Source organism: Oryx dammah, unplaced genomic scaffold (genome assembly GCF_014754425.2).
Source record: "Oryx dammah isolate SB20612 unplaced genomic scaffold, SCBI_Odam_1.1 HiC_scaffold_2, whole genome shotgun sequence".
NCBI lineage: Eukaryota > Metazoa > Chordata > Mammalia > Artiodactyla > Bovidae > Oryx > Oryx dammah.
Window position 1 is genome coordinate 190482811 of NW_024070186.1, and position 22689 is coordinate 190505499.

The 22689-nt window shown below is 59.0% G+C and overlaps 1 protein-coding gene across 1 annotated transcript; it reads left to right on the top strand.

Annotated features, from left to right (window-relative positions):
• Window positions 1–416: 416 nt before the first annotated feature.
• MLXIPL (MLX interacting protein like) lies at window positions 417–20235 on the top strand. The gene is given in 18 exon segments (XM_040261104.1): window positions 417–715; window positions 4477–4583; window positions 8862–8944; window positions 9111–9200; window positions 9513–9557; window positions 10109–10310; window positions 10431–10511; window positions 13343–13512; window positions 15029–15322; window positions 15324–15570; window positions 15775–15842; window positions 15918–16068; window positions 16235–16347; window positions 16451–16570; window positions 16726–16853; window positions 16936–17059; window positions 17760–17889; window positions 18183–20235. Coding segments are annotated over 18 exon segments (2571 nt in total). The 3' UTR covers window positions 18302–20235.
• Window positions 20236–22689: the final 2454 nt, after the last annotated feature.

The window sequence follows — 22689 nt, forward strand, 5'->3', positions numbered from 1 at the left end:
GACTCAAGGGAGGGGCGACCCGGGGAGCAGGGATCCCTGGCACCGACGACTTTCTGGCTCAGGCGTGAACGACTCTTTTTGAGAGCTCTTTTGGTGACGTAGGGGCGGTTCCACCAGGACTCCAGGTGGTCAAAGCATAAGAAAAGACGGGAGAGGAGATAAGAGACCCCCTCTTGACCAAACTAGACCTGCGGGAGCTCTGACCCAGCATTCTCACACCTGGCGTTTTGACTGTTAGTATAAGCCCGCCCCGTCTGCTCCCGCGCGCCCCGAGGCCCCGCCCCCTCCAGCGACCTATCGCGGCGGGAGGGCGGGGCTATGCTAACAAGAGGTGGGAGGGGCCATGCTAATGAGCCGGTCTGGCCACACGGGTTGCGCCTGCAGCTGCCCTGAGCCCAGGCGAGGCGGCGGCGGTGATGACCATGGCCGGGGCGCTGGCGGGTCTGGTCGCGGGCTTGCAGGGCCCGCGGGTCGTCCCCAGCCCGGATTCGGACTCAGACACAGACTCGGAGGACCCGAATACCCGGCGCAGCGCGGGCGGGCTCCTTCGCTCGCAGGTCATCCACAGCGGTCACTTCATGGTGTCGTCGCCGCACAGCGACTCGCTGACCCGGCGGCGCGACCAGGAAGGGTCCCTGGGGCACGCCGACTTCGGGCCGCGCAGCATCGACCCCACACTCACCCGCCTGTTCGAGTGCATGAGCCTGGCCTACAGGTGAGGGCGGCTCCGGGGCCGACAGCCTCGGCCCTCCATGGCGGGACCTCGCTCTGGGGCTCCCGGCCAACCCACTCGGCCCCAAGCCTTGGTCCCGGCTGTTCTCAGAGACTCGGGCCACATCCTGGATCCCCTCTTCTCCTCCACCCCGGAGTGTCTCTGATCCCGCCCTTTCCACTTAGCCCCCCGACTTGCATCCCTCCCGGGTTCCCATTTCTCTCCACCAAGACTCTCTCCGTAGGGCAGGGACCTCCTGCCCTCTGCCTCGACCTCCTGCCCTCCGCCTCCACCTCCGGAGGCCCCCCTCCGGCCTCTCTCCCTGAGTCCTGACCCCTCCGCCCCCAAAGAATGCCAACAGGGCATCCCTCGCACTCCCAGGACCCTAGGCGGTCCTAACATCCCCATCGTTCACCCCGGGGGTCACTCCACCAGACCACCTGCAGCCTTCTGCTCCCAATACGGAAGCCCCTGCCCAGGCCGACTCTTCTTGCACCCGCGAGATACTCCTCGCGCCTTGGTTGTCCCAGTTCATAGCCAACGTCGACTGAAACCCAGTCTCTCGTCCACCCTGCACCACTCGATTGCGGGATAATTAACCTGTTCTTAACCTGCTGGGTCGAGGGTGGCGGGAAGAGAGTGCCTGGGGAGGACCCAGGAGGCGCTCCCTCGCAGTTTCCCGGCGGGGTCCGGCATGGGGTGATACAGGCTGCGCAGGGCTGGTCCCCGGGACCAGGGGTCGGGGGGCGTTGCCTGGGATCGCCTCCCCGAGTCGCCGCGCGAGGTTCTGCGCCTAATATTGCCTGGGACCCCTGCTCGGGGCGTCGCAGAGCACGCCGGCCGCGCCCCGGCCCCAGCTCCACGCCTGTGTCCCAGGGGAGGGCGCGAACCAGGGTCCTGGCTCGGTGCCCCGGAGCAAAGTTCCCCGGAGCGGAGGGACCAGGATAAATTATCAACCGAAAACCCGTAGGAGAGAAAGGGGGATCGGCCGGCCTTGATCTTTTCTCTGTGCAAATATTCCTCTTCCTCTGCGGTGCCTCCTCCTCTTCTGAGAACCGCTGGCTAGAGACCGGCAATGACTGGGAGCCGGGGAGCAGGGGTGGGGATTGCGGGGGAGTGTTGCCCACCCCCTGCTGCGGCGCCCAGCCTGGACCCCATTGGCTGGACGGTAACCTTGGCCCACACGCTCTGGCCCCGGGCCCAGGTCATGTTGCAATCTGATCGCCCAGAGAGCCAGACCTGTGTGGAAAGTTCAAATTCCCATCCCATTCCTCCCTCCCCTCCTTGGACATCACGGGACTTCAGGGGACAGGGCATCTAAGGTCACGGGACACCGAATGTGGGGTTCGGCCAGGGGGAGCACCTGCTCCCAGGGTCCTCCAAGGTCCCCTTTTCCTACCCATTCCCAACTTATGCTTCTTGCTTTATACCACACACTGCTCTGCCTGGGCTGGCTCAGGCCCACCCCCCCCATCCCAGACCATGGGTGACCCAAAGGGGAGATTCAGGGGAAAAGGCCGGGCAGGGGACAGAGCCCACTCCCAGAACCACCCCCACTAGGAGGCTGACGACACTGTTGTGACCCCAGTTAGGGGAAGCTGGGGTAGAGAGATTTGGGCTTTCTCCCTAAACACCAAGAATATTCCATCTCTGTGGCAGGCCCTGAGTGGGGGCCTAAGGGGTAGGGATGGGAGTGGCTTGGTACCAGAGGACTCTTGAGTTCTCCCATTTGGCAGAGGGAAAAACTGAGAGTCAGACTCAGACAGTGTTTTTAGCCCGTAAAGACTTCTAATTATAGGGGTTCCTTGGAGGGGAGAGCAGTGACGAAGCTGGGGTGTCCCAAGAGAGAAAGTAGATGGGGAGGAACAGCAAGGCAGGGGGGTCCAGGGGTGCTGGGTGGAACTGGTCAGTTTGACCCGGAGGGACAGCCTGTGGACGTCTGGTCAGCTGTCACCCTCAGCAAGGCCGTGTGGGCAGAGAGAAGACTGATTGCATGGGCAGGAGCCCCGTGTTCCATGGTTCTGTGGGTGGAAGTCTCAGGGAGGCAAGTTCTGAAAGTTCTGAGAAAATACCTGTTCATGGTCAGAGCTGGCTGGCTAAGGAAAGAATGGCCTCAGGGATGAGTGAGAACAAGCAGGACGCTATCAGGGAAAACTCTAAAGGAATTTCTGCAAGGTAGATATGTGGGGTGACGGGGGGGTGGGGGGTGGGGGGGAGTTCTGCATTTTCGTCTTCTCATTCCCTAAATTCCCAGAATTTCTATTGGTCATAAAAAATCCTTTGAACTCTGGCCACAGGCTTTTTGCTCCAGGCTGGGCCCCTCTCCTCCCCTCTCAGCCAAATCCTTTCCTCCTGGGCTTGGATGTCACTGTCTCACCTCCCCGAACCCTGCCTGGCCACAGACACCACAACCTCAGTGGGGAAGTGGCAGAGACGGGGAGGCAGGTGGAGGATGGGGTGGGCACTGGGTGATCAGAGTGGGCTGGGAGGTTGCTGGGATACAGGCTGGGGCCACAAACTCAGGAACACCCCCCCAGGTGCCACAAAAGAAGCTGGCCCGGGAGGTATCAGAGTGCCCCCTCTGTCTGTCTCCCTACTGGACAGATGGTGTTTACCTAACTTAGGAGGGATCGGGGTGGGGGGGCAGCCAGAGGGCTGGGTGTTTGGGCCATGTACCTTATTTGGGTAATGAGGCCTGTTGTGCCCTGGGGTAGTGGTCCCCCCACTCTACCCCAAAGCAAACACAGGAGCTGGGAGACCAGAGAGCAGAGGGGACCCAATGACTCAGGTACTCAAGGGGCTGCAGGAGCCAGCCTGCCAGAGAGGCCCCCAGAGAGGGCAGGCTCGGTCTTCTGGAAGACTAAGCCTTGGGGCCTCAGCCTTCCCTGTGAGCAAAAGAAGGCGGGCCAGAGGGGACTCGTATATTACCCTAGCTGGTGAACCATGCGGAAGGAGGGCAAAGGGAAGAGGGAGGAACCAGCAGGGTCTTGACCTCCTAGGCCTGCTCCTTGGGGGTGGCAGACTTGGCCTGCGACCATCAGGACCCTGAGAGTCAAGCCCCTCACCTGGCGGAGCCCAATCCATCGTGTGGATTTGATTGACTACCTGGGTCAGGGTCAGGGTCAGGGTCAGGGTCTCAGCCCCTGACCATCACTTCACCATCCTAGCTGCCTTCCTTTGGGCCCTGGTGGCGGTCGTGTTGCGCACACTCTGGGAAACAGTGTACTTTCCAGCTCAGTCCAGATTGCCATGCTGGGGTTTTGGGCCCGGCAGACACCAGACAGGCAGTGAAAAGGCAGCGGCTGGCTGCCTGGAGGTCGCCTCTGGTGAACCCGTTCCCTCTGTACTCAGACAAACCCAACCCACCCCCTGGGGGCTCAAGGGTCCACTGAGATGGATGGAGAAAAAAAAACACAGGGCCTGAGTGATATTCCACCGTGTGTCCTTGGGCACGTCCCCTTTACTTCCTGACCCTCAGTTTTCTTCAGTAAGAAATGGACAGACGTTGTCATTCCAAGGACTGAGCTCAGAAACAGGTCTTAGCAGGTCTCGCCAGAGGAACACAGAGGACTGGAGTGGGGCCTGGGAGAATATTTTAAAGGTAGTCATTTCAGGCAGGTAAGAGTGAGGGGCAGGATTTGGGGGTGGTCCCTCAAATGGCCCACCATAGATGAGTGCTCCAGGGCCCAGGAAGAGAGTGGAGCCCACCCCCCCCCTTTAACTTTCCACACCTGCACCCTGACCCAGCCCTCTCCCTCTGACAGTGGCAAGCTGGTTTCTCCCAAGTGGAAGAATTTCAAAGGCCTCAAGCTGCTGTGCCGGGACAAGATCCGCCTCAACAACGCCATCTGGAGGGCCTGGTACATCCAGTGTGAGTGGGCACCACGGGCCCTGCAGGAGGGCTGACGCGGGGGTTGCCCTGGGCACCCTCAACACCGGCTCCAGCAGAGCACTCAGGGGAGACCGGGGTCCCCAGCATCAGTACCCCTCGACAGCTTCTAAACCCAGAGGGTCGTGGGGCACATGTCCGTCCCGAAGGTGCTCTCCACTGTAAAGCTGGGCGCAGCAGGAGTCGCCCCTTAGAAGTCCTAACGTGGGCTGAGATGGGGGGACGGTTGAAAGCCCATTCTGCACCCCATTAGTGTTGTCAGGCGCCTCAAATGCCAGGGTAGAAAGAGGCATTCAGCACTATCTGGGCCAATCGCAAAGGGGAAACTCTGATCTTGATGGGTCTCCACCAGTTATCCCGTGAGGTCCTTGGTGCCCCCTCTGCCATCGAGATTTGAGGGGAGGGAGCCCAGAGAGGCCACGTGGTCGAGTGGAAGGGACTCCGGTTTCAGAGTCACGCAGGGCTGGTTTCCCACCCTGTCTCTGGCCCTTGCTGGCTGTGTGACTGCAGGCAAGTTGTCTGACCTCTCTGAACCCATTTCCTCATCTATAAAAGGAGGCCAAGAGTCCTAATTTTCATGGCTGGCATGGGGATCACAGGTATGAACAGGCCTGGCACAAAGCTGGCGCTTAATAAATGATGGTTGAATCTGATGTACCCTTGAGGAGGTCACGGTCATTCATTTGGGGATGCAAAACCCACCCATCCCCGATGGCAGGGCAGCAGAGGCTGAGAGGCCGGTCGATCCCATGCTGGACCTTGTCCAGCTCAGTAAGGTCCTCCTGCAGGATCGAAGGCTGTGCTGAGCTGGGAACACACAGCCCACAAGGGCCCACCAAGGTATTCTCTGTACTGGCCCCACTGGGTTCCATTCAAGCAGAGAAAGGAGTGGTTTTTTTGTTTGTTTTTTGGTTTCTATTTGCCTTATGTGCCTGGCAGGTTCATAAATCATCTTACTTAAGGCTTCCAAGCAACCTGGGGAGACAGGTTATTATTACCCCCATTTTATGGATGAGCAGGCGAGGCCCAGAAAGAGAGTGACTTGTCCAGGGTGTGTTGCTCAGTCGTGTCTGACTCTTTGCCACCCCGTGGACTGTAGCCCGCCAGGCTCCTCCGTCCATGGGGATTCTCCAGGCATTAATACTGACGTGTTCGGGGTGACGGAGCATAAAAGGAGCAGAGCTATGACTGGCTGTGAGTTCAGGGCTCTCCAGCTCAGCCCAACGCCCCTTCCACTGCTCCCAGCTGACTGGCTTCCAGTGAGAATGCTCAGGACAGGCCCTGCCCAAACCAGGAAACTGGTGGGCTAGGGGGAGAAGGAGTCTCTAACTTCCCTCACCATCCCATGCCACCCTGAGGTTCCCCCCTCTAGGCTTTCCCTCCAAGGCAGGATGGGATGCAATCCCTTCTCTCTCTGCAGAAGGAATTTCTGATGCCAGCCAGGGGCCCTCACCCAGACTATAGCACAAGCTGATGGAAGGACCCTGAGTTCCGAGTCAGACAGGGCAGTTGAGTCAAGTTCTCGCACGTCCTAGCTCTGGGAACTTGGGCAAGGCCCTTGCCTCCCCCAGCTAGAGCTTGTTCATCTGTAAAGTGGGAAACATAATACACCTTCTTGCTCAGGCTTGCTGTGGGTTTTCAGCAAGACAGATGATCCATGTCACCTCACAGGGCCTGACACACACAAGGGTTCCCTTCAGATGAATGCTGGGATTGATTACTATTATTGTGATAATAACAACAGCACACAGCAGGCCTGAAACCCAGTATCAGGACTCCTCCTTACTGAGCCCGGAAGATCTGAAAGTGGGCTTCAGGAAACGCGGAGGAGCAGGTTTGCTGGGGGGCTGCCTGGCTCCTTCCCTTCACACCTGCCTCTTTTGGGCAGGCTCCGGGCCTCCAAGCTCCCTTCTTTTTCCACACCACCAAATCGTCGTATTACCTCTGAGCTCCCAGGGCCTCTCCTGGGCAGACCTGCCACCCTGCTTTAGCTTTTGTGATGTGTGTGCTTTCCTTGTCTCTCCCCATAAGCTGGGAGGTTCATCCCTGATTCCTCCATGGGTCCCCTGTCCCAGAACAGGTGCAAGGGGCTAGGAGGCCACACGAACCAATGAACTTACCATTGTCAAGTAAAGCATGCCCCAGCCCTAGGAAGTCACATGGACCCTGCCCTTCCATCCAGAGCACAGGGTCACCGGGTTGGGAAGGGCAGAGCCTGACCAGGCCTGCTCAGCGCTGACTCTCTGTGGACCCTGGACAAGCCCGATCTTTCCTGGCTCATATCCTCAACAACGAAGCCAGGAGCAGAGACCTTGAGATTCTCCTTGCTCTCATCCCCGGGAGTTCACACAACCAAGGGCCCTCCCTTTGCTTTCTGTCCAAGCCGTGCTTAGCAACTGGAACAACTCCCATCCCCGCTCCCACAGGGATAGTCTTGGAGAATGTCCTTTAGGACAGAACTTTGTAAATGATGCTGAAGGTCCCAAGAAATTCCATGGTCAGGTGGTGCCCCCTCCTCTGTGTCAGAGGAAGCTGGCTGTGGGTTGAAGCAGGATGGGCCCCATGGACACCCCGGAAGTCCTCTTTGTCAAGATTGCCAGGAAAAGTCACTTCATCGTGGGGTGGGACAGCCAGGGCGGGGGGTGGGCGGGTTCCAGGGTTCTCAAGGCCTGGTGTGTGCCAAGTTCTGTGCCAGATGCAAGGATTTGGGGCTAAAGGGCACTGCCCCTGCTTTCAGTCCCAGCAGAGAGGCCAGCGTGCAGAGAGATGGCCGAGGCAGGGCAGAGAGTGAGGCAGGTGGGACCGAGGGGTTGTTTCAGACAAGGAAAGGCTTCCCAGAAGAGAGGGTGTCCTGAGCTATCCTGATGGGGGCATAGATGTGGGTAGATGAAGCAAAGGAGGGAAGGGAAGGGCATTCCGCATAGAATAAAACCAGAGGGCTGCTGGGGCAGGGGGTGGGGCGGGTGTCTGGCTTCCAGGTGGGGCCTATGAAGGAGAAAGGCAGGAGAAGCAGTGGGGTCAGTCACAGGGGCTTGGAAGTCAGGCTAGGGGGCGTGGACTTTACCTAGGAGGTTCAGGGAACCAGGGAGGGTTTTAGGCCTGTACTGCCAGTGGTGTAGGAAGAACTGACCTGGCCACAGAGGAAGGTGAGCTGGAGAGGGTGAGGCTGAAGTCAGGGAGGTCTAGGTGAGAAATGACACCAGACCAGGGGGTGAGAGTGAGCATATGGAGGGGAGGGGATGGTGGAACAAATGTCACACATCCTTGAGGTTGAGAGGGTCAGTCCATGGATTACATGGGGACGCTGGGAGGTGATGGGAGGTTGGAGCACTGGGAGGCCAGGTGGGCAGTCCAGAGGAGGCTCTGGCTTGGCAGGGAAGTCCCCAAACATCTGAGAGGGATGTTTTGAGACAGCCTAGTGGAGGTTCCCCCAGGCAGCTGGAAGATGAGTCTGAAGCTGCAAAGGAGCAGGATGACAGAGGTTGGGGCGGGGGTGGGTGCCTGGCCACAGGGCCAGTGAAAAGTGGTCAGGGAGACAGGAGAACAGAGGGAAGTCTCCTGGGGCCTAGGGAGGAGGAGGGGGTTGCCCTGAAGCCAAAGTCAAGGAGCACGGGGCTGGGGAGGGCCAGAGCCTTGAGTTCAGGAGCTGGGTCAGTGGGGTGAGTGTGGGAACAGATGCTGGGGTATAGGCGTGACCATGCCATTGTGAGACATGGAAGTGGAGGTGGCAAGTGACAGCTCTTCCAGAGTTTGGGAGGCAAGCCAAAGGGAAGGTGTGAGAGGTAAAGGAGAGCCTGGCACTTGTTTATTGGCCAAAAAGGAGCCTGGGGAGAGATCAAGGCTGGAGACAGGGATGGGAGAGGAGGAGGCGGAGAAAGGGCTCAGGCAGGTGGCCTGAAGTGGAGCAGGGATGGTTCTCTGAGATGGAAATGGGCACCCTGAGGCAGGGACCAGGGCTCTGGACCTTTAGCCAGCCAGCCAGACCAAGAACTTCTCTGGACAATTCACTCCCTTGTGGCCCCACAGTTCCCATTCAGCAAGCGTTGCCTGCACACCTCCTAAGCTCCCAAAGGAGCAGATGGCGCGTGGGAGGTTTGTGTCATAGGGGCTCATAGAAAAGGGAGATCTGGGAAGGCCAGAGCAGCCTGGAAGGCTTCCTGGAGGAGGTGGCACTTAATCTGAGCATGGAAGGCCTGGCAGGATTTCACAGTGTGGCAGATGAGGGAGCTGGGCACCCCTGACCTGGCCCCCTTCTCTCAGATGTGGAGCGGAGGAAGAGCCCCGTGTGTGGCTTCGTGACCCCCCTGCAGGGGCCTGAGGCTGATGAGCACCGGAAACCGCAGGTAGCCGAGACCAACTGGACCAATAAACTGCCGCCCCGCCAAACCGGGCCCCCTCCTGCCCACCACTCGTCGTGCTGAGCGGGAGGGGACTGGGCCAGAGGGAGACTGGGGTGAGGGTGGGGTCAGTGCTGCCCCCGCACTGAGGCCCCTTCCCGGCCCTCCGCAGGCCGTGGTCTTGGAGGGAAATTACTGGAAGCGGCGCATCGAGGTGGTAATGCGCGAGTATCACAAGTGGCGCATCTACTACAAGAAGCGGGTCAGTGGGCGCGGCGGGAGGACCCCTTTCCCTTGCCACCGCGTCGCTTGAGAGAGCCCTGGGGGAACGCCCTCGTCCCACACACCCTGCACCCCCGCCCCCGCCGCCGGCCCTCCACTAAGACCCAGGCCGATAGCGCCACCGCGTGGCCACAGGACCTCCTCGCAGCCTCCTTACCGCCGAAGAGCTCCTGAGGGGCCGCGAGGGATCCGGTGGATCTGGGGCGGGGGGAGCCCGCGAGTAGGGAGGCCTTGGCGGGGAGGGATGGATGAGGGCAGGGGGTCCAGTGTCCCCCTCTGTGTGTTCCCGCAGCTCCGCAAGTCCAGTCGGGAAGGGGATCTCCTGGCCCCAAAGCAGGTGGGTGCTCCCTGGACCCAGAGGATGGACGGTCGCCTCTGGGTGGGCTAGGCAGTGGCGGTGGCGGGAGGGAGGGCGGGGAGTGGGCGTCGCCGCTGTCCTGTGGTTGGTGAATTGACCTCTTCTTCCCATGGGAGGGGCAGCCTTGGCGCGCAGTAGTGGGAAGACCCCAAGACTTCTGGTTGACTAAGCAAAGTGGTGGGGAGGCATGGGAGAACAGAGGGCTGTAAGAACCGGGGTCCCAGGTAGGCAAAAGTGCAGGAGGCAGGAGGGGACCCTTAGCTCTTCGGCAAGCCCGTTTCAGTCTATCTCCTGCGGAGAGTTGTCAGAGGCCGGTGCAGTGACCCTAGCCTTTCAGGCAGCAAACTTGAGTCCACCCGAGAGAGGAGAGGAGAGCTGCCTGTCTCGATGGCTGATCACCCCCTCCCCCCAGGCAGGGGCCCACTGGGAAGAGCCAGGGGCAGCAGGAGCGCCCTGGGTCTCCAGGCCTGAAAGGAATGGGGTGGTGGTGGTGGGGTCTCCTGGGGCTGCTGATGGCTCTGTCTCCCCAGGCGGAAGGGGGGTGGCAGCCACCGGAGCGATGGTGCGAGCAGCTCTTCACCAGCGTGGTACCCGTGCTGCTGGGGGGCCCGGAGGAGGAGCCCGGCGGACGCCAGCTTCTGGATCTCAATTGCTTTCTGTCCGACATCTCTGACACGCTCTTCACCATGACACAGCCCACCCCCACACCCCTGCAGCTGCCCCCGGAGGACGGTGAGGGCCTGCACCAAGGAAGGGAGGCTGGAAGGGATCCGGTCAGCCAGGGGCAGATGGCCAGGCATGGGCACCTCCACCCTGCCCGACGCTCCTGACATCACCCCTGCCCCCTTCCAGCCTATGTGGGCAACGCTGACATGATCCAGCCAGACCTGACGCCGCTGCAGCCCAGCCTGGATGACTTCATGGAGATCTCAGGTGGGCCAGGCCCCGCCCCCTGGGTGGGTGGCCACAGGTCAGTGGTAGGAAGGCCCCAGTATGACTGAGACGTCAGGCTGGTCCTAGGCCCCTCTGGAAGGGTAGATGATCCGGGTGATTTCTGAGGGATATTCCTGGTCTCCCTTTGTGTCTGGGCCTTGAGATACAGCCGGAGTAGCCTCCGGTGAGATCAGGGTACCTGGCGGGGGACAGGGGATCAGGTCTGTTGAAGCCACCAGCTCTGGGGGGTTCACAGGGAAGCATGGACTCTCTCAGAGGAGAGAAGGGCTTTGATCCCTCTCCTTTGTTTGAGCCTGTTTATTCGTATTTATATAACTCATTTTTAAGAACTATTTATTAAAGAACATTTCAAGCACCCACACAGGTAGGGAGAGAGAATCCCCATGGAACCCTCACCAACATCAACATTTATCAACTCGTGGCCATTCTTCTTTCATCTAGAGCTCACCCACTTCCCTCCTACGTAATTTTTTTTTTTTTAATCCCAGGAATCTTATCTTATAAAGCATTCTTTAAAGTAGCCCTTTGCCCTACCTCCCTCTCCTGAGCCCCAGGGCCACCGGGAACTGGCGTCTCGTTTCCCTCCAGAGACATCCCGTCTGTACAGCACACGTGGACAAATGTCTCTTGGTCTCCACGGTAGCTTTCTTCCCACTTTGCTTTCTTCACTCAGCTGTCGGCCTTGGAGACTTCTCCCGATGGTCACACGCTTAGGGGACTCCAGGGCCCAACCTGTCTCAGCCGAGGCCTAGGGGACACAAAAGGGGTTCCTAGCATAAACGCTTGGTTTTGGTGACCCCTCCACTCTTTCCTGACTGGCGGGGTCCTGGGCCTGTCAGTTGAGAGGTGGAGGCCCATGGGGCGGGGACGAGGGAATGAGGAACCACCCCCACCCCTGCCTGGGGGCGGGGGGGGGGCACTGCAGGGCCCGTAGCCGTGTTGATGGCAGTGCCCTGGGAGCAGAGCCGCCTGGGAGGGCAGCGGCCCCATCGGGGCCCACAGACCCCTGCCACAGGTAGGAGCCCAGCGGCCCCCTCCCCGGGGCTCTGGGCAAAAATCTGAGCGTCGGGCTAGGAAGTGCAGGGTGGCTGCGGAGTGGGGTCTAGCTGGGGTGACCTGCCATGGGGCGCCTGGGTCACACAGGGAGCGTCCGGAGCACCAGGGCCTTCAGAGCTGCCGCTCTGTCCCCCAAAAGGCCCTCACGTGAGAGGAAACCCAGGAAGGGAGCCATAATTCTCTGGAGGGACGGGCTTCATGGGGGCAGGGGGGTGGTGCTCAGCCAGGGGATGGCAGGTCAGCGGAGGGGAACAGGCCAGGGAGGGCTCCCTGGGTGGCTGGGGCTAGGAAGTGACTTCTGCCAACCAAGGTGGGGTGGGGACCGGCTATGGCCAGGGGACCCTGGTGACTCGGGCAGGGCTGAGCTTGCTGCTCTGTGCGCCCCGCCCGATTCTGGGGAGTGGGCGGCAGCTGTGAGGGGGGCTGCTCTGAGACCCTGAGCATCCTGGGGCGACGGGATGAGGCCCGTGGGGCTGGGGGTGCAGGGTCTGTGGGCGTTCACCCTCCACCTCCTAATCTTTCTGCTGAAGGGAGGCTGGAGGATCCTGACCTTGTGGCTGAGAAAGACACACAGCCAAACACAGACACAGCATGGGGCAGACATGTACACGCCAAGTCACACCAGGGCAGGTACACAAAGGCTCAGACAGAGTGACAGACAGCGGGAGGCAGACAGGCAGATGCTACGTGAGACAGACACGCAGAACAAGCCGCCCAGCAACACCTGGGCCCCGCCGTCCCGTAAGACGCACAAATAAGACCCCATTGGGCTTGCGGCTTGATGCTGGCTTATCCTACTCCTGGGTTTCCTTAAAGGGGCCCCTGGGAGAAAGCCTGGCCGGCTGTCTTGGCCGGGGTGGCTGGAGCCAGTGGGGTCGCCTCTGACCAGACCAGGAGGCCTTGGGAGCTGGTGCAGACAGAAGGCTTGCTCAGGGTCAGAGAAAGGTGCCCGGAAGGGAGCGGGTGGGCAGGCGGCGACCAGGCCCGGGATGTGGTTAGGCCGCGGACAGCTGCTTCCCAAAACCAGAATAGCCTGGGGCTTACACAACCCCCACCTCCAACAATCTGGCTGCCCCCCACCCGCCAGCTCTTTCAGGCCTTTTAGTGCCCCCTCACCCCTGCCCCTACTCTGAGTCCACCCTCTGACCCCGCTCAGACCCTCTTAGGCCTCTCACCCCCGACTCCTGGCCTCCACCCTTGTAGCCCTACCCACTGACCTTCCAACAAACCCAACTTGTCCCAGATCCACTGCCCTTCTGACCTCTCTCTCCCCCGACTCACTCCGTGACCTCCTGACACCCTGATGATGCCCTTCCCCATCGTAGACCTCCTCCCGTTGGACCTCACCCTCTCTCTCCCTGGCACTCTGTACTCACTCCCTCCTCCCCCAACACACTTTCTATGTCCCCAGCAGGCGCAGACAAGGCCTGGGGCTCCCAGGTCTGGGGGTGTGGAATGGGCTCCTCAGGAGCCAGTTTGGGGGCTCGGTGGGAGGGCTGCTTCCTGGGGTCCTGCTGACACCCCCACGCCCTTCCCCAGCTGTCTCCCACTCAGGCCCATCCCACTCAAGCCTCCGCCACTGCTTCCCCTGAGTGAGACAGAAACTCTCCCAGTTTCACAATCTCCCCTGGAAGGCCCCCCTGTCTTGCCGGCCCCCACCCCACCGCCAACCCAGCCCGGGGACAGGGCCAGCCCGCTGCTTCCAGCCACGGCCTTAGCCCTGACGGCTGCCACCCTGTGCGTCTGAATTCCAGATTTCTTCACCAACTACCGCCCCCCACAGACGCCTACACCGTCAAACTTCCCAGAGCCCCACGGCTTCGGGCCCATGGCTGATCCCGTCCTCGGCAGTGGGATCCTGGGCTCGGAGGTGCCCCCTGCCTGCTCGGGCATGACCCACCTCTCAGGGCATAACCGCCTGCAGGTGAGCTCACCCACCCCACCCCACCCTGCCCAGATCACCTGCCCATGCCCAGGAGGTCCTCGGGGTACTTCCTGGGTATGCTCTTGGTCCATCAAGAGAGAACGTAGGGCACGGTTCAGCTGAGGAGGAAAGACCCTCGTGAAGCAGGGCTGACAAGATGGTTGAGAGGAGGGGGGAGGCTGAGGACAGAGGAGCATGGGACTGGGCTGCTTGTTGGAGGGCTTCCTGGAAGAGGGGGCGGTTCTGGGCTTTGTGAATGAGTCAGGTTTGAGCAGAAGACACCGGTAGAGGGTACGCTGGATGTGAGGAGAAGTGTGAACAGAAACATGGAGACCAAAGCTGAGCACGTGCCTTTAGGAAGCTGTGACTCTTGTCAGTTTGGCTAAGGACCTCCAGGCCCAAATCCGATGCTGCCCCCCCCAACCCCCGCCCAATGCTAGGGTAGCTGCCTTCAGACTTTTCCGGCATTGTCTTAGTTCGTTGTTTGAGAGGTCTGTCTACTGGACTAGATGATGAGCTCCTTGCTGGAAGGGCTCTGCCTCACTCACCGCATCCTCACACTTGCCGCATTGCGTCTTCCCGTCCTGAGCACCATTCAAGCACATTCACAGCAGGCAAAAATGGTTGCCCAGTGATTGAACAAGTCAGTGAATGGATGAGTGTGTGAATGGGTGGGTGTGTGGGAGAATAGATCGCTGGGTTGTAGATGGGGGTAGATGCTTGTACTGTTGGTGTGTATATAGCTAGGTGAGTGGTTGGTTGGGTAGATGGGCTGGTGGATGGATTCATAAATGAATAAGTAGTTTGGTAGATCAATAAAGGGCTTCTCTGGCGGTTCAGATGGTAAAGAATCCACCTGCAGTGCAGGAGACCCAGGTTCATTACCTGGGTCGGGAAGATCCCCTGGAGCAGGGAATGGCCACCTACTCCGGTATTCTTGCCTGGAGAATCCTATGGACAGAGGAGCCTGGTGGGTTTACTGTCCAGGGGGTTGCAAAGAGTCGGACACGACTGAGCAACAACCACCTGGTACATGGTGGATCAATAAATGGGCTGGTGGATGGATATGTAGCTGGTGGATAGATGGAGGGACCGTGGAAAGTTTGGTGGGTGAATGAAGGAAGTTTAGGTGGTTGGATGGATTGGTGAATGGGTTAGTACCTGGCAGACTGGTGGAAATATAGGTGGATGAGCTAGCTCATAGATGGAGAATAAATAGGTGGATGGATGGAGGTTGGATGGACGGATGGATGGATGGGTTGGTGGATGGATTGATAAATAATTTAGTGAATGAATGAGCGGGCAGAAAGATTGATGCTCTTTCTTGTGCTTAAATTTGTGTATAAATGCGCCCCACTCTTTCCCCTCATTAGACTGTAATGTCCGTGATGTGTGTGTCTGAGGCCAAGGACTATTCAACTCCCACAGTGCCCAATCCAGAGCTCAGCCAGGCAGGAGGCTGCCTGGGAGGCCCCCAAAAGGCCAGCTCTCTCCCCGGCTTTTTGTCCCCAACCAGGCTCGGAGCAGCTGCCCTGGCTCCCTGGACCCCAGCACCTACCTGAACTCTGATTTCCTCCTTCCTGAAGACCCCAAGCCCAAGCTCCCACCCACTCCTGCACCCCCACCCCTCCTCCAGTACCCTAGCCCTGCCAAGGGGCTGGGCCTGGAGCCCTCCCCCCCGCCCCCCTTCCCTCCCATGGCCCCGCCCCCTACTCTAATGCAAGAAGAGCCCCTCTTCTCGCCCAGGTTCGCTTTCCCTGCCGTCCCTCCTGCCCCAGGAGTGTCCCCGCTGTCTGCTCCCACGGCCTTGCCCCCCCCCCCCCCAGCCTGGCCCAGGCCCCGCCCCCTTCCCCATAGACCTGCTACCCTCCGGCTATTCGGAGGCCCCATTTGGGCCTCATTTCCCGGTACCCCAAGGCACGCGGCCCAGAGGCAAGCCCCCTGCCCCGTCCCCCAGAGGGCGGAAGCCCGGCGCCCCCACCGTGGCCCCTGCCACTGCCAACCCCACTGCCACTGCCGGGAGCAACAACCCCTGCCTCACGCAGCTGCTGACAGCCGGTGAGTCGGGCCGCCATCGGGGAGATGGGGACCCAGTGTGGACGCCGAGAGCCTGCAGGATTAGAAGGTGGGGGGTGAGAGGCTGGCTCAGCCGGAGGTCCTGGGTCCTTAACCCTAAATCCGGAAGGGGTGTGGGCTATTAGGAAGGGAGGGGTGGGGCTGGGAGATGATGGATGGGGCCCCCAGCATGCTGTCTGTGCACAGCCAAGCCTGAGCAAGCCCTGGAGCCACCGCTCGTGTCCGGCGCTCTCCTCCGGCCCCCAGGGTCACCGGTAAGACAGCGGGCACTGGGAGGTGGGGCTGCACCCTGGGCCTTCACCCCGACTCTCTGCCCTTCTCCACCCCAGCAGGACACTCTCCCCGAGTTCCCCTGCACCTTCTTTCCCCCGACCCCGGCCCCCACACCACCCCGACTGCCTCCGGGCCCGGCCACCCCGGCCCCTCCCAGGCCCCTGATTGTCCCCAAAGTGGAGCGGCTCTCGCCCCCAGCACCCAGTGGTAAAGAGGGGTTGAAGGAGCTGATGGGGGGGGGTCGGTCTGCGGGGTGGAAGGAGGGGAAGGGGGATGTGGGGGACTACATCTGGGGCCAAGATGAGAGGGACAGGGCCACGGGACTCTCTCCCCTGTGTGGGTCTGTCTGTGAGTCCATCTGTCCCCGGCACAGGTGGTGAGCGGCGGCTGTCTGCGGAGCTGACCTCGCTGCCGGGCCCAGGGGCCCTGAGCATCCGTATCTCTCCCCCACAACCCATGCTGAGCCGGGGCCGTCCAGACAGCAAGGTGGCACCCGTTCTCTCCCTAAGGTCTGTTTGCTCTACCCCAGGCCCTCTTGTGCTCCCTCCCAGGCTCACACCGGCTCTCTTGCCTCTCCCCCAACCGCCAGACAGAAAACCGGCGCATCACACACATCTCTGCAGAGCAGAAGAGGCGCTTCAACATCAAGCTGGGCTTTGACACGCTGCACGGGCTGGTGAGCACGCTCAGCACCCAGCCCAACCTCAAGGTGAGTGCCCAGGCCCCCCAGCCGCATGTGGACCCCCACCCACCCACCCAAGGCCAAACCCCCAGGCCGTCCACACACCCACTGGCCTCCGCCCTGCCCAGTGCCTCACCCCCGGGCCCCAGTACCCAAGGCCGCCCTGATTGGTGCTGCCGTAGATGAGCAAGGCCACCACGCTGCAGAAGACAGCCGAGTACATTGCCATGCTGCAGCAGGAGCGCGCGGCCAAGCAGGAGGAGGCCCAGCAGCTCCGGGACCAGATCGAGGAGCTCAATGCCGCCATCAAGTAGGTGGGGGCGGGGAGGGTGTGCAGGGCCAGCAGGGGCCTGCTGCCTGACTCCCCGCCCTGACCCACCCCGCACCCCCAGCCTGTGCCAGCAGCAGCTGCCTGCTACTGGGGTGCCCATCACACACCAGCGGTTCGACCAAATGCGAGACATGTTCGATGACTATGTCCGGACCCGCACACTGCACAACTGGAAGTTCTGGGTAGTATCCTCACTAGGCCAGCAGTTCGGTGTGTGCTGCAGCCAGATCAAGCTGTACCTGACGCAGTCCCTGCTCCCCAGGCCAGGCAGGGTCTCAGGGCTGCTCCTGGAGGAATAGGCTCCAATTCCACCCCCTCCTGCCAGCCCCCTGGCACCTTGGCCAGCAGCATCCCCTGGTGATGGGCTGGGAGTGGAGGGAAACTGAAGGGGGGTCACTGGGTGAGAGGACCACAGCCCTGCCCTCAGAAGGTCCTAGGGGCAGTTTGGGAGAACCCAGTACTGGAGAGGGTTGCCATTCCCTTCTCCAGGGGATCTTCCCCACCCAGGGATTGAACCCAGGTCTCCTGTATGGCAGGCAGATTCTTTACCATCTGAGCCACCAGGGAAGGCCCAAACTCTGAGTAAGATGACTGGGGTGGACCCTCAGGAAGACTTCGAATCTCTCACTCCCTTACCTGGTCGAGCCCTTGACTGAGCCAGAGCAGGAAGCCCAGGGATGGGGGCTAGCCCAGGGGAGGCCATGGGGGAGCTGGCGGAGGGAGCTGAGAGCCAGAGAGCTGCGGGAGGACCTCGGCAGACAGGAGGGCGGCTATAGTAGGGGTCCTTGGGGTTCAAGGCTGGACAGTGGTCAGAGATCAGGGCTCCATGTGAAGTGGGTGAGGGTATTAGCCAGAGGCCAGGTCTGCTCCTTGACCTGGCTCCAGTTCAGCATTCTCATCCGGCCCCTGTTTGAGTCCTTCAACGGGATGGTGTCTACAGCAAGCCTGCAGAGCCTCCGCCAGACCTCCCTGGCCTGGCTGGACCAGTATTGCTCCCTGCCTGCTCTCCGACCAAGTACGTGCCTGCCCAGCAGAGTGTCCAAGCCTCAGAGCAGGGGGCGGGGGGCCCACCCTGCTCAGACCCCAGTCCAGCCTGTCCTCAGTATAGCCTAGACTTTTGTCCATCCCCCACCACACTCTGGGGCGGACCACTAGGACACCCACAGACAGAGCTCCTAGGAGGGTCTGACTGACAGTCTTGCCACCTAGTTCCTCCCCTGATCCTTTTGTCTTTAGCATCCAAGTGTAGGATGACCCCTGACCCCAGAAAGTGTCTCTCCCTCTCCCTCTCTCTCTCTCTTTTCCCAGCTGTTCTGAACTCCCTACGACAGCTGAGTACATCCACCAGCATCCTGACGGATCCAGACTGTATACCCGAGCAAGCCACACGGGCAGTCACAGAGGGCACCCTTGGCAAATCTTTATAGTGCTGGACAGACTCTGCTGCTCACTCAGCTACCCTGGGGCTACTTTCCCTGGGCACGCCCCTCCTGCCCCGAGTCCTGGCTGTCAAGCAGGGTTCCTACTCATCTCCTGGAAGCCAGGAAGAACTGTGTTCCAGTCCCTGTTCTACTATAGCAACTAATGCTGTGATCTGGGCAGGGGTGGGTAAGGGGGGCTCTTCCTCCCTCTTTAGACCTCCATTTTTCAGTCTGCAACATGGGGTGGGAAAGCTTTGAATGGAAGAGGATCCCAAGGCCTTAGCAGCTGTGGTACTTGGGAGACTAACCTGGCAACTCAGGGAATTTGAAAGAGGGAAGGGGGTGATGCTTCCTTGTCACTCCTACCTGCTCCCCCCACAGGTGGGGCCCCAGCCTGTGTTTCTAAGCAGGGAAATAAAGGCAGTTCCTTCTCTGTGCTCCTCCGCTGGTAGGGGAAGAGGCCACAGGGTGACGTCCCTGGATGAGGCCAAGAAGGTCTGATCCCAGGAGAGAGTGGGCAGGGGGGTGACCAAACCAGGGCAGGTATCTGGTGTGTGTGTGTGTGTGTGTGTGTGTTTGGATACGTGTGTGTGTGTATTTTGTAAAGAATTCTTGATCAATAAAAACAGAAACTGTCAGGGACTGTCAGCGTGTCTCGTTCTGGGATGGAGAGTGGTTGTGGCCTTGTAGAGGGCCTTGCTGGCCATGAGGGGACCTTAGCTTGTCCTCTGAGCTGAAAGCCCCTGGAGGGCTTTGACTGAAGGGTGGGACAAGATCAGAGGGACCTTAACGGGATCCCTCTGGAGGAGAGTTGAGAATAGGCTGCGGGGGGTAAAAGGTGGAAGCAGGGAGACGCTTCCCGGGTGGCACTAGTGGTAAGGAACCCTCCTGCCAAGGCAGGCGGCTTCAGAAGCTCGGGTTTGATCCCTGGGTCAGGAAGATTCCCCTGGACGAGGGCAAGGCAACCCACTCTAGTATTCTTGCCAGGGAAATGCCATGGACAGAAGAGCCCGGGCAGGTTCAGAGAGGCTTGGCACCTGCCACGTGGGAGGAGGGCAGGGCCGGGACCATGGGGTGGAAGCGACAGGGCCGTCCATCGGAACCATCCAGGAGGAGAAAGCTGCCTCGGGGGTCGTGACCACCCCACCATGTGAGATAATGCAAGCAGAGGGTGGGTGGCTGCCGGGTCTGGATGTCTTAGCAGGAACTGATGCTGCAGATGGGGAGTTGGGGTAAATGGCCCCAATACTTTGAGCCTTTCATTGACCCTTTTCTTTTGTTTTTTAGCCACACCATGTACCTTGAGTGGTCTTTTAATCCCCCAACCAGGGATTGAAGCCACGCCCCCTGCAGTGAAAGCGTGGAGTCCTAACCCCTGGACCACCAAGGGATTTCCTTTCATTGACCCATTTAACAAGTATTTTGGTACTTGCCTAGTGGTCCAGTGGCTAAAACTGGATGCTCCCAGTCCAGGGGCCCCGGGTTCAATCCCTGGTCAAGGAGCTGGATCCCACATGCCAGAACTAAAAGATCCTGCATGCCACAACTAGGACCCGGTGCAGCCCAGTAAATTAAAAAAAAAAAAAAAAAATTCCTGAGGGCCTACTATGGACCAGACGGTGGCCTTGTCTCTTCACTCATCCTGCCAGAAAGGTCCCCAGAAGACATCCCCTTGACCCTGTGTCCCCCTCTAGATGCCACCTTCCCTTAAGAGAGTCTACACCTGCCTTATCCCCCTCCTTCCCTCCCACTTGCCTCCAGCCCCTGCCTTTGGGCTCTTCCTCCCTCCCCACTTCCACCCCAGCCTCACCCCTGCCCTGACTCTGCTCTTTCCAAGGTCACTTGGCTCCCTCACTGCCAAATCCAACAACCACTTTGCAGTGCTCCCGGGGCCTTTGGACCTCTTTCTTTAAAAAAAAATAAATAAATTAAAAAAAATTTATTTGGCTATTCTGGGTCTTAGTTGCCACACGTGGAATCTTTAGTTGTGGCATGTGAGATCTAGTTCCCTGACCAAGGATTGAACTTGGGCCCCCTGCATTGGGAGTGTAGACTCTTAACCCCTGGACCAGCAGGGAAATCCCCTGGACCTCCTTTTTGAATCACTCTTTTCCTGCAAATCCAGGCTCTCCTTCCTCCCCGCTGGCAGTGACTTCCAGGCCCTGCTGTGGGAACCTTTTCCCCCAGTTCCACCTCCAGTCCCTTCCTCAGCCCACTTCCCTTCTCACTCTATGGGAAGCTCCCGGCCCTGCCATTGCCTCCGGCCTCTCAGCTGAGGGCTTCCTTTCCTGTATCTGTGCTGCCCACCACAGCTCTGTTAACCTTGAAGGAGCCAAAACAGAGCTCAGCATTCCCAAGACTGCAGCTCACAGCCTTCACCCTCTAACCTGAACCTTTCCATGCTCCCCAAGCCCAGGAAGGGCATCACTATCCAGACACTTGGAAAACAGTCGTCTTCAGCTCTTCCCCACTCCCCACTGCCCTCTGGTCTGTTACCAAGGTCTGGCCAGTTTGCTGTAGGAAAATGGGGCATGTCCCAGGCTTGGGTGAGCCTCTGGGTCAGACCACCAAGTGAGTGTCCTTGGCTTTGCAAGGGAAAGAATTCAATAGCACCCCTGTAAAGTGAAAGTAGGTTTATTGAGAGAGGTACACATTCCACCTGGAGTAGAAAATGGCAACCCACTCCAGTATTCTTCCCTGAAAAATCCCATGGACAGAGAAGCCTGGGGGGCTACAGCCCACGGGATAGGGCTGGACATGACTCAGCGACTGAGCACGCAGGCACGCATGCACACATTCCCCAGGCAGCATGCGGTCTGCCTGGTCTGTCTCAGAAGGTGACAGCGGCCTCGGAGCGGGGGTCAAGTGGGAAAATGAGAGCTCCCCCAGATCTGGGGTGGTTAGTTTTTTATGGGCTGGGTGATTCCACAGGCCAACGAGTGGGAGGGTTACTCCAACTGTTTTGGGGGAAGGGGTGGAGATTTCCGGGAATTGGACTACCCGCCCTCTTCATGGCTTGGGTGAGTCTGTCATGCAGCATATGCTAACCTATCTCAATGAGTGAGCTGTATTGTGAAGCTCCAGGCCCACTGGAAGTTAGTTAAATCTTCTGCCATCTTGAGTCTAGTTGGTTCTAACCAGTTTTTGTTGTATCCTCAGTGGCTATGTCGTCTTTTTAATGGTTGTACGCTGCCCCCTTCCCTCTTTTCTCTAGTTGATCTTGTAAGTATCCATCGCCATGGCCACGGCCCTGGTCTGACAAACATCACTTTTACGCGTAGACTCCCGCATTAGCCTCTGGTGTCCCTTGCAGCTAGAACACCAACTTAAATGTACATTTTAATAAGTTGGGCCTTTTCAAAACCTTCTTGAGCAGGTCTAGTCCAGGCCAATTATATCAGAATACCTGGCTGTGGGAAGGAGACATAAGCATTTTTTTTTAAAAAGTGATTCCAGTATGTATTCAAGGTTAAGAACCACTGTAATAGTCTGTGAGCTGCAAATAACCTACGTCTGGGGTTCAGGTTAATTCAAATCTTTGGTTCTTACACTTCAGTGGGCATCAGAATCACCTAATAAGCTTGTTAAAACACAGATTGCTGAGACTTGCCTTGTGGTCCAGTGGCGAAGACTCCGCAATCCCAACGCGGGGGGTCCTGGGTTTGATTCCTGGTCAGGGAACTAGATCCCACATGCCATAGCAAAAAAGATCCCATATATGGTGACTAAGATCCAGCAAAGCTAAATAAAAAAGCAAAAAATAAGTATTAAAAAAATAAACAGCTTGCTGGGCCCCCACCTCTGGGGTGTCTGAGTCAGCAGATGGTGGGTGAAGCCCAAGAATCTGCATTTCTAAAGATGCTGGTCCAGGGCCCACACATTGAGCACCACTACTTAAACCATGGGGAAATGTATCATTTTACCTGACAGAGAGGCCAGGGGTAGGGAGGGAGGCACCAAGCAAGGCCGGGTGGATCTTCAATTGCAAAATGAAGTTGGGCTTCCATTGCTTCTCTGGCTCGTGCTCGCCTCTGATGAGACCAGGTTTCTAGCAGATGTTCAAGGTGCCTTGTGGCTGACCCTGCTACCCCTCCAGCCATACCTTTGCTCATGCCTTACTTTCCCTCCTAGAATTCCCTTTTATCCTGTTTCACCTGGTCTAAATGCCCACCCTTGAGGGTACAGCTGAATTTCACTGCCCTTCTGAACCCATCAGCTGATCTCCCTCCCTGATCTGCCCAGTTTTCCCCCATTCTGCTCTGTGTCACCAGTTGTCCTTCTGAGGGTTGGTTTTGGATTCCAGTTGGGCTATAGGGCCCTTGGGGGTAAAAACAAGGCTGTTACCACAGCCCCGTGGCAAGGTCGGATGGATAAAGATCTTGGAGTGTAGCAGA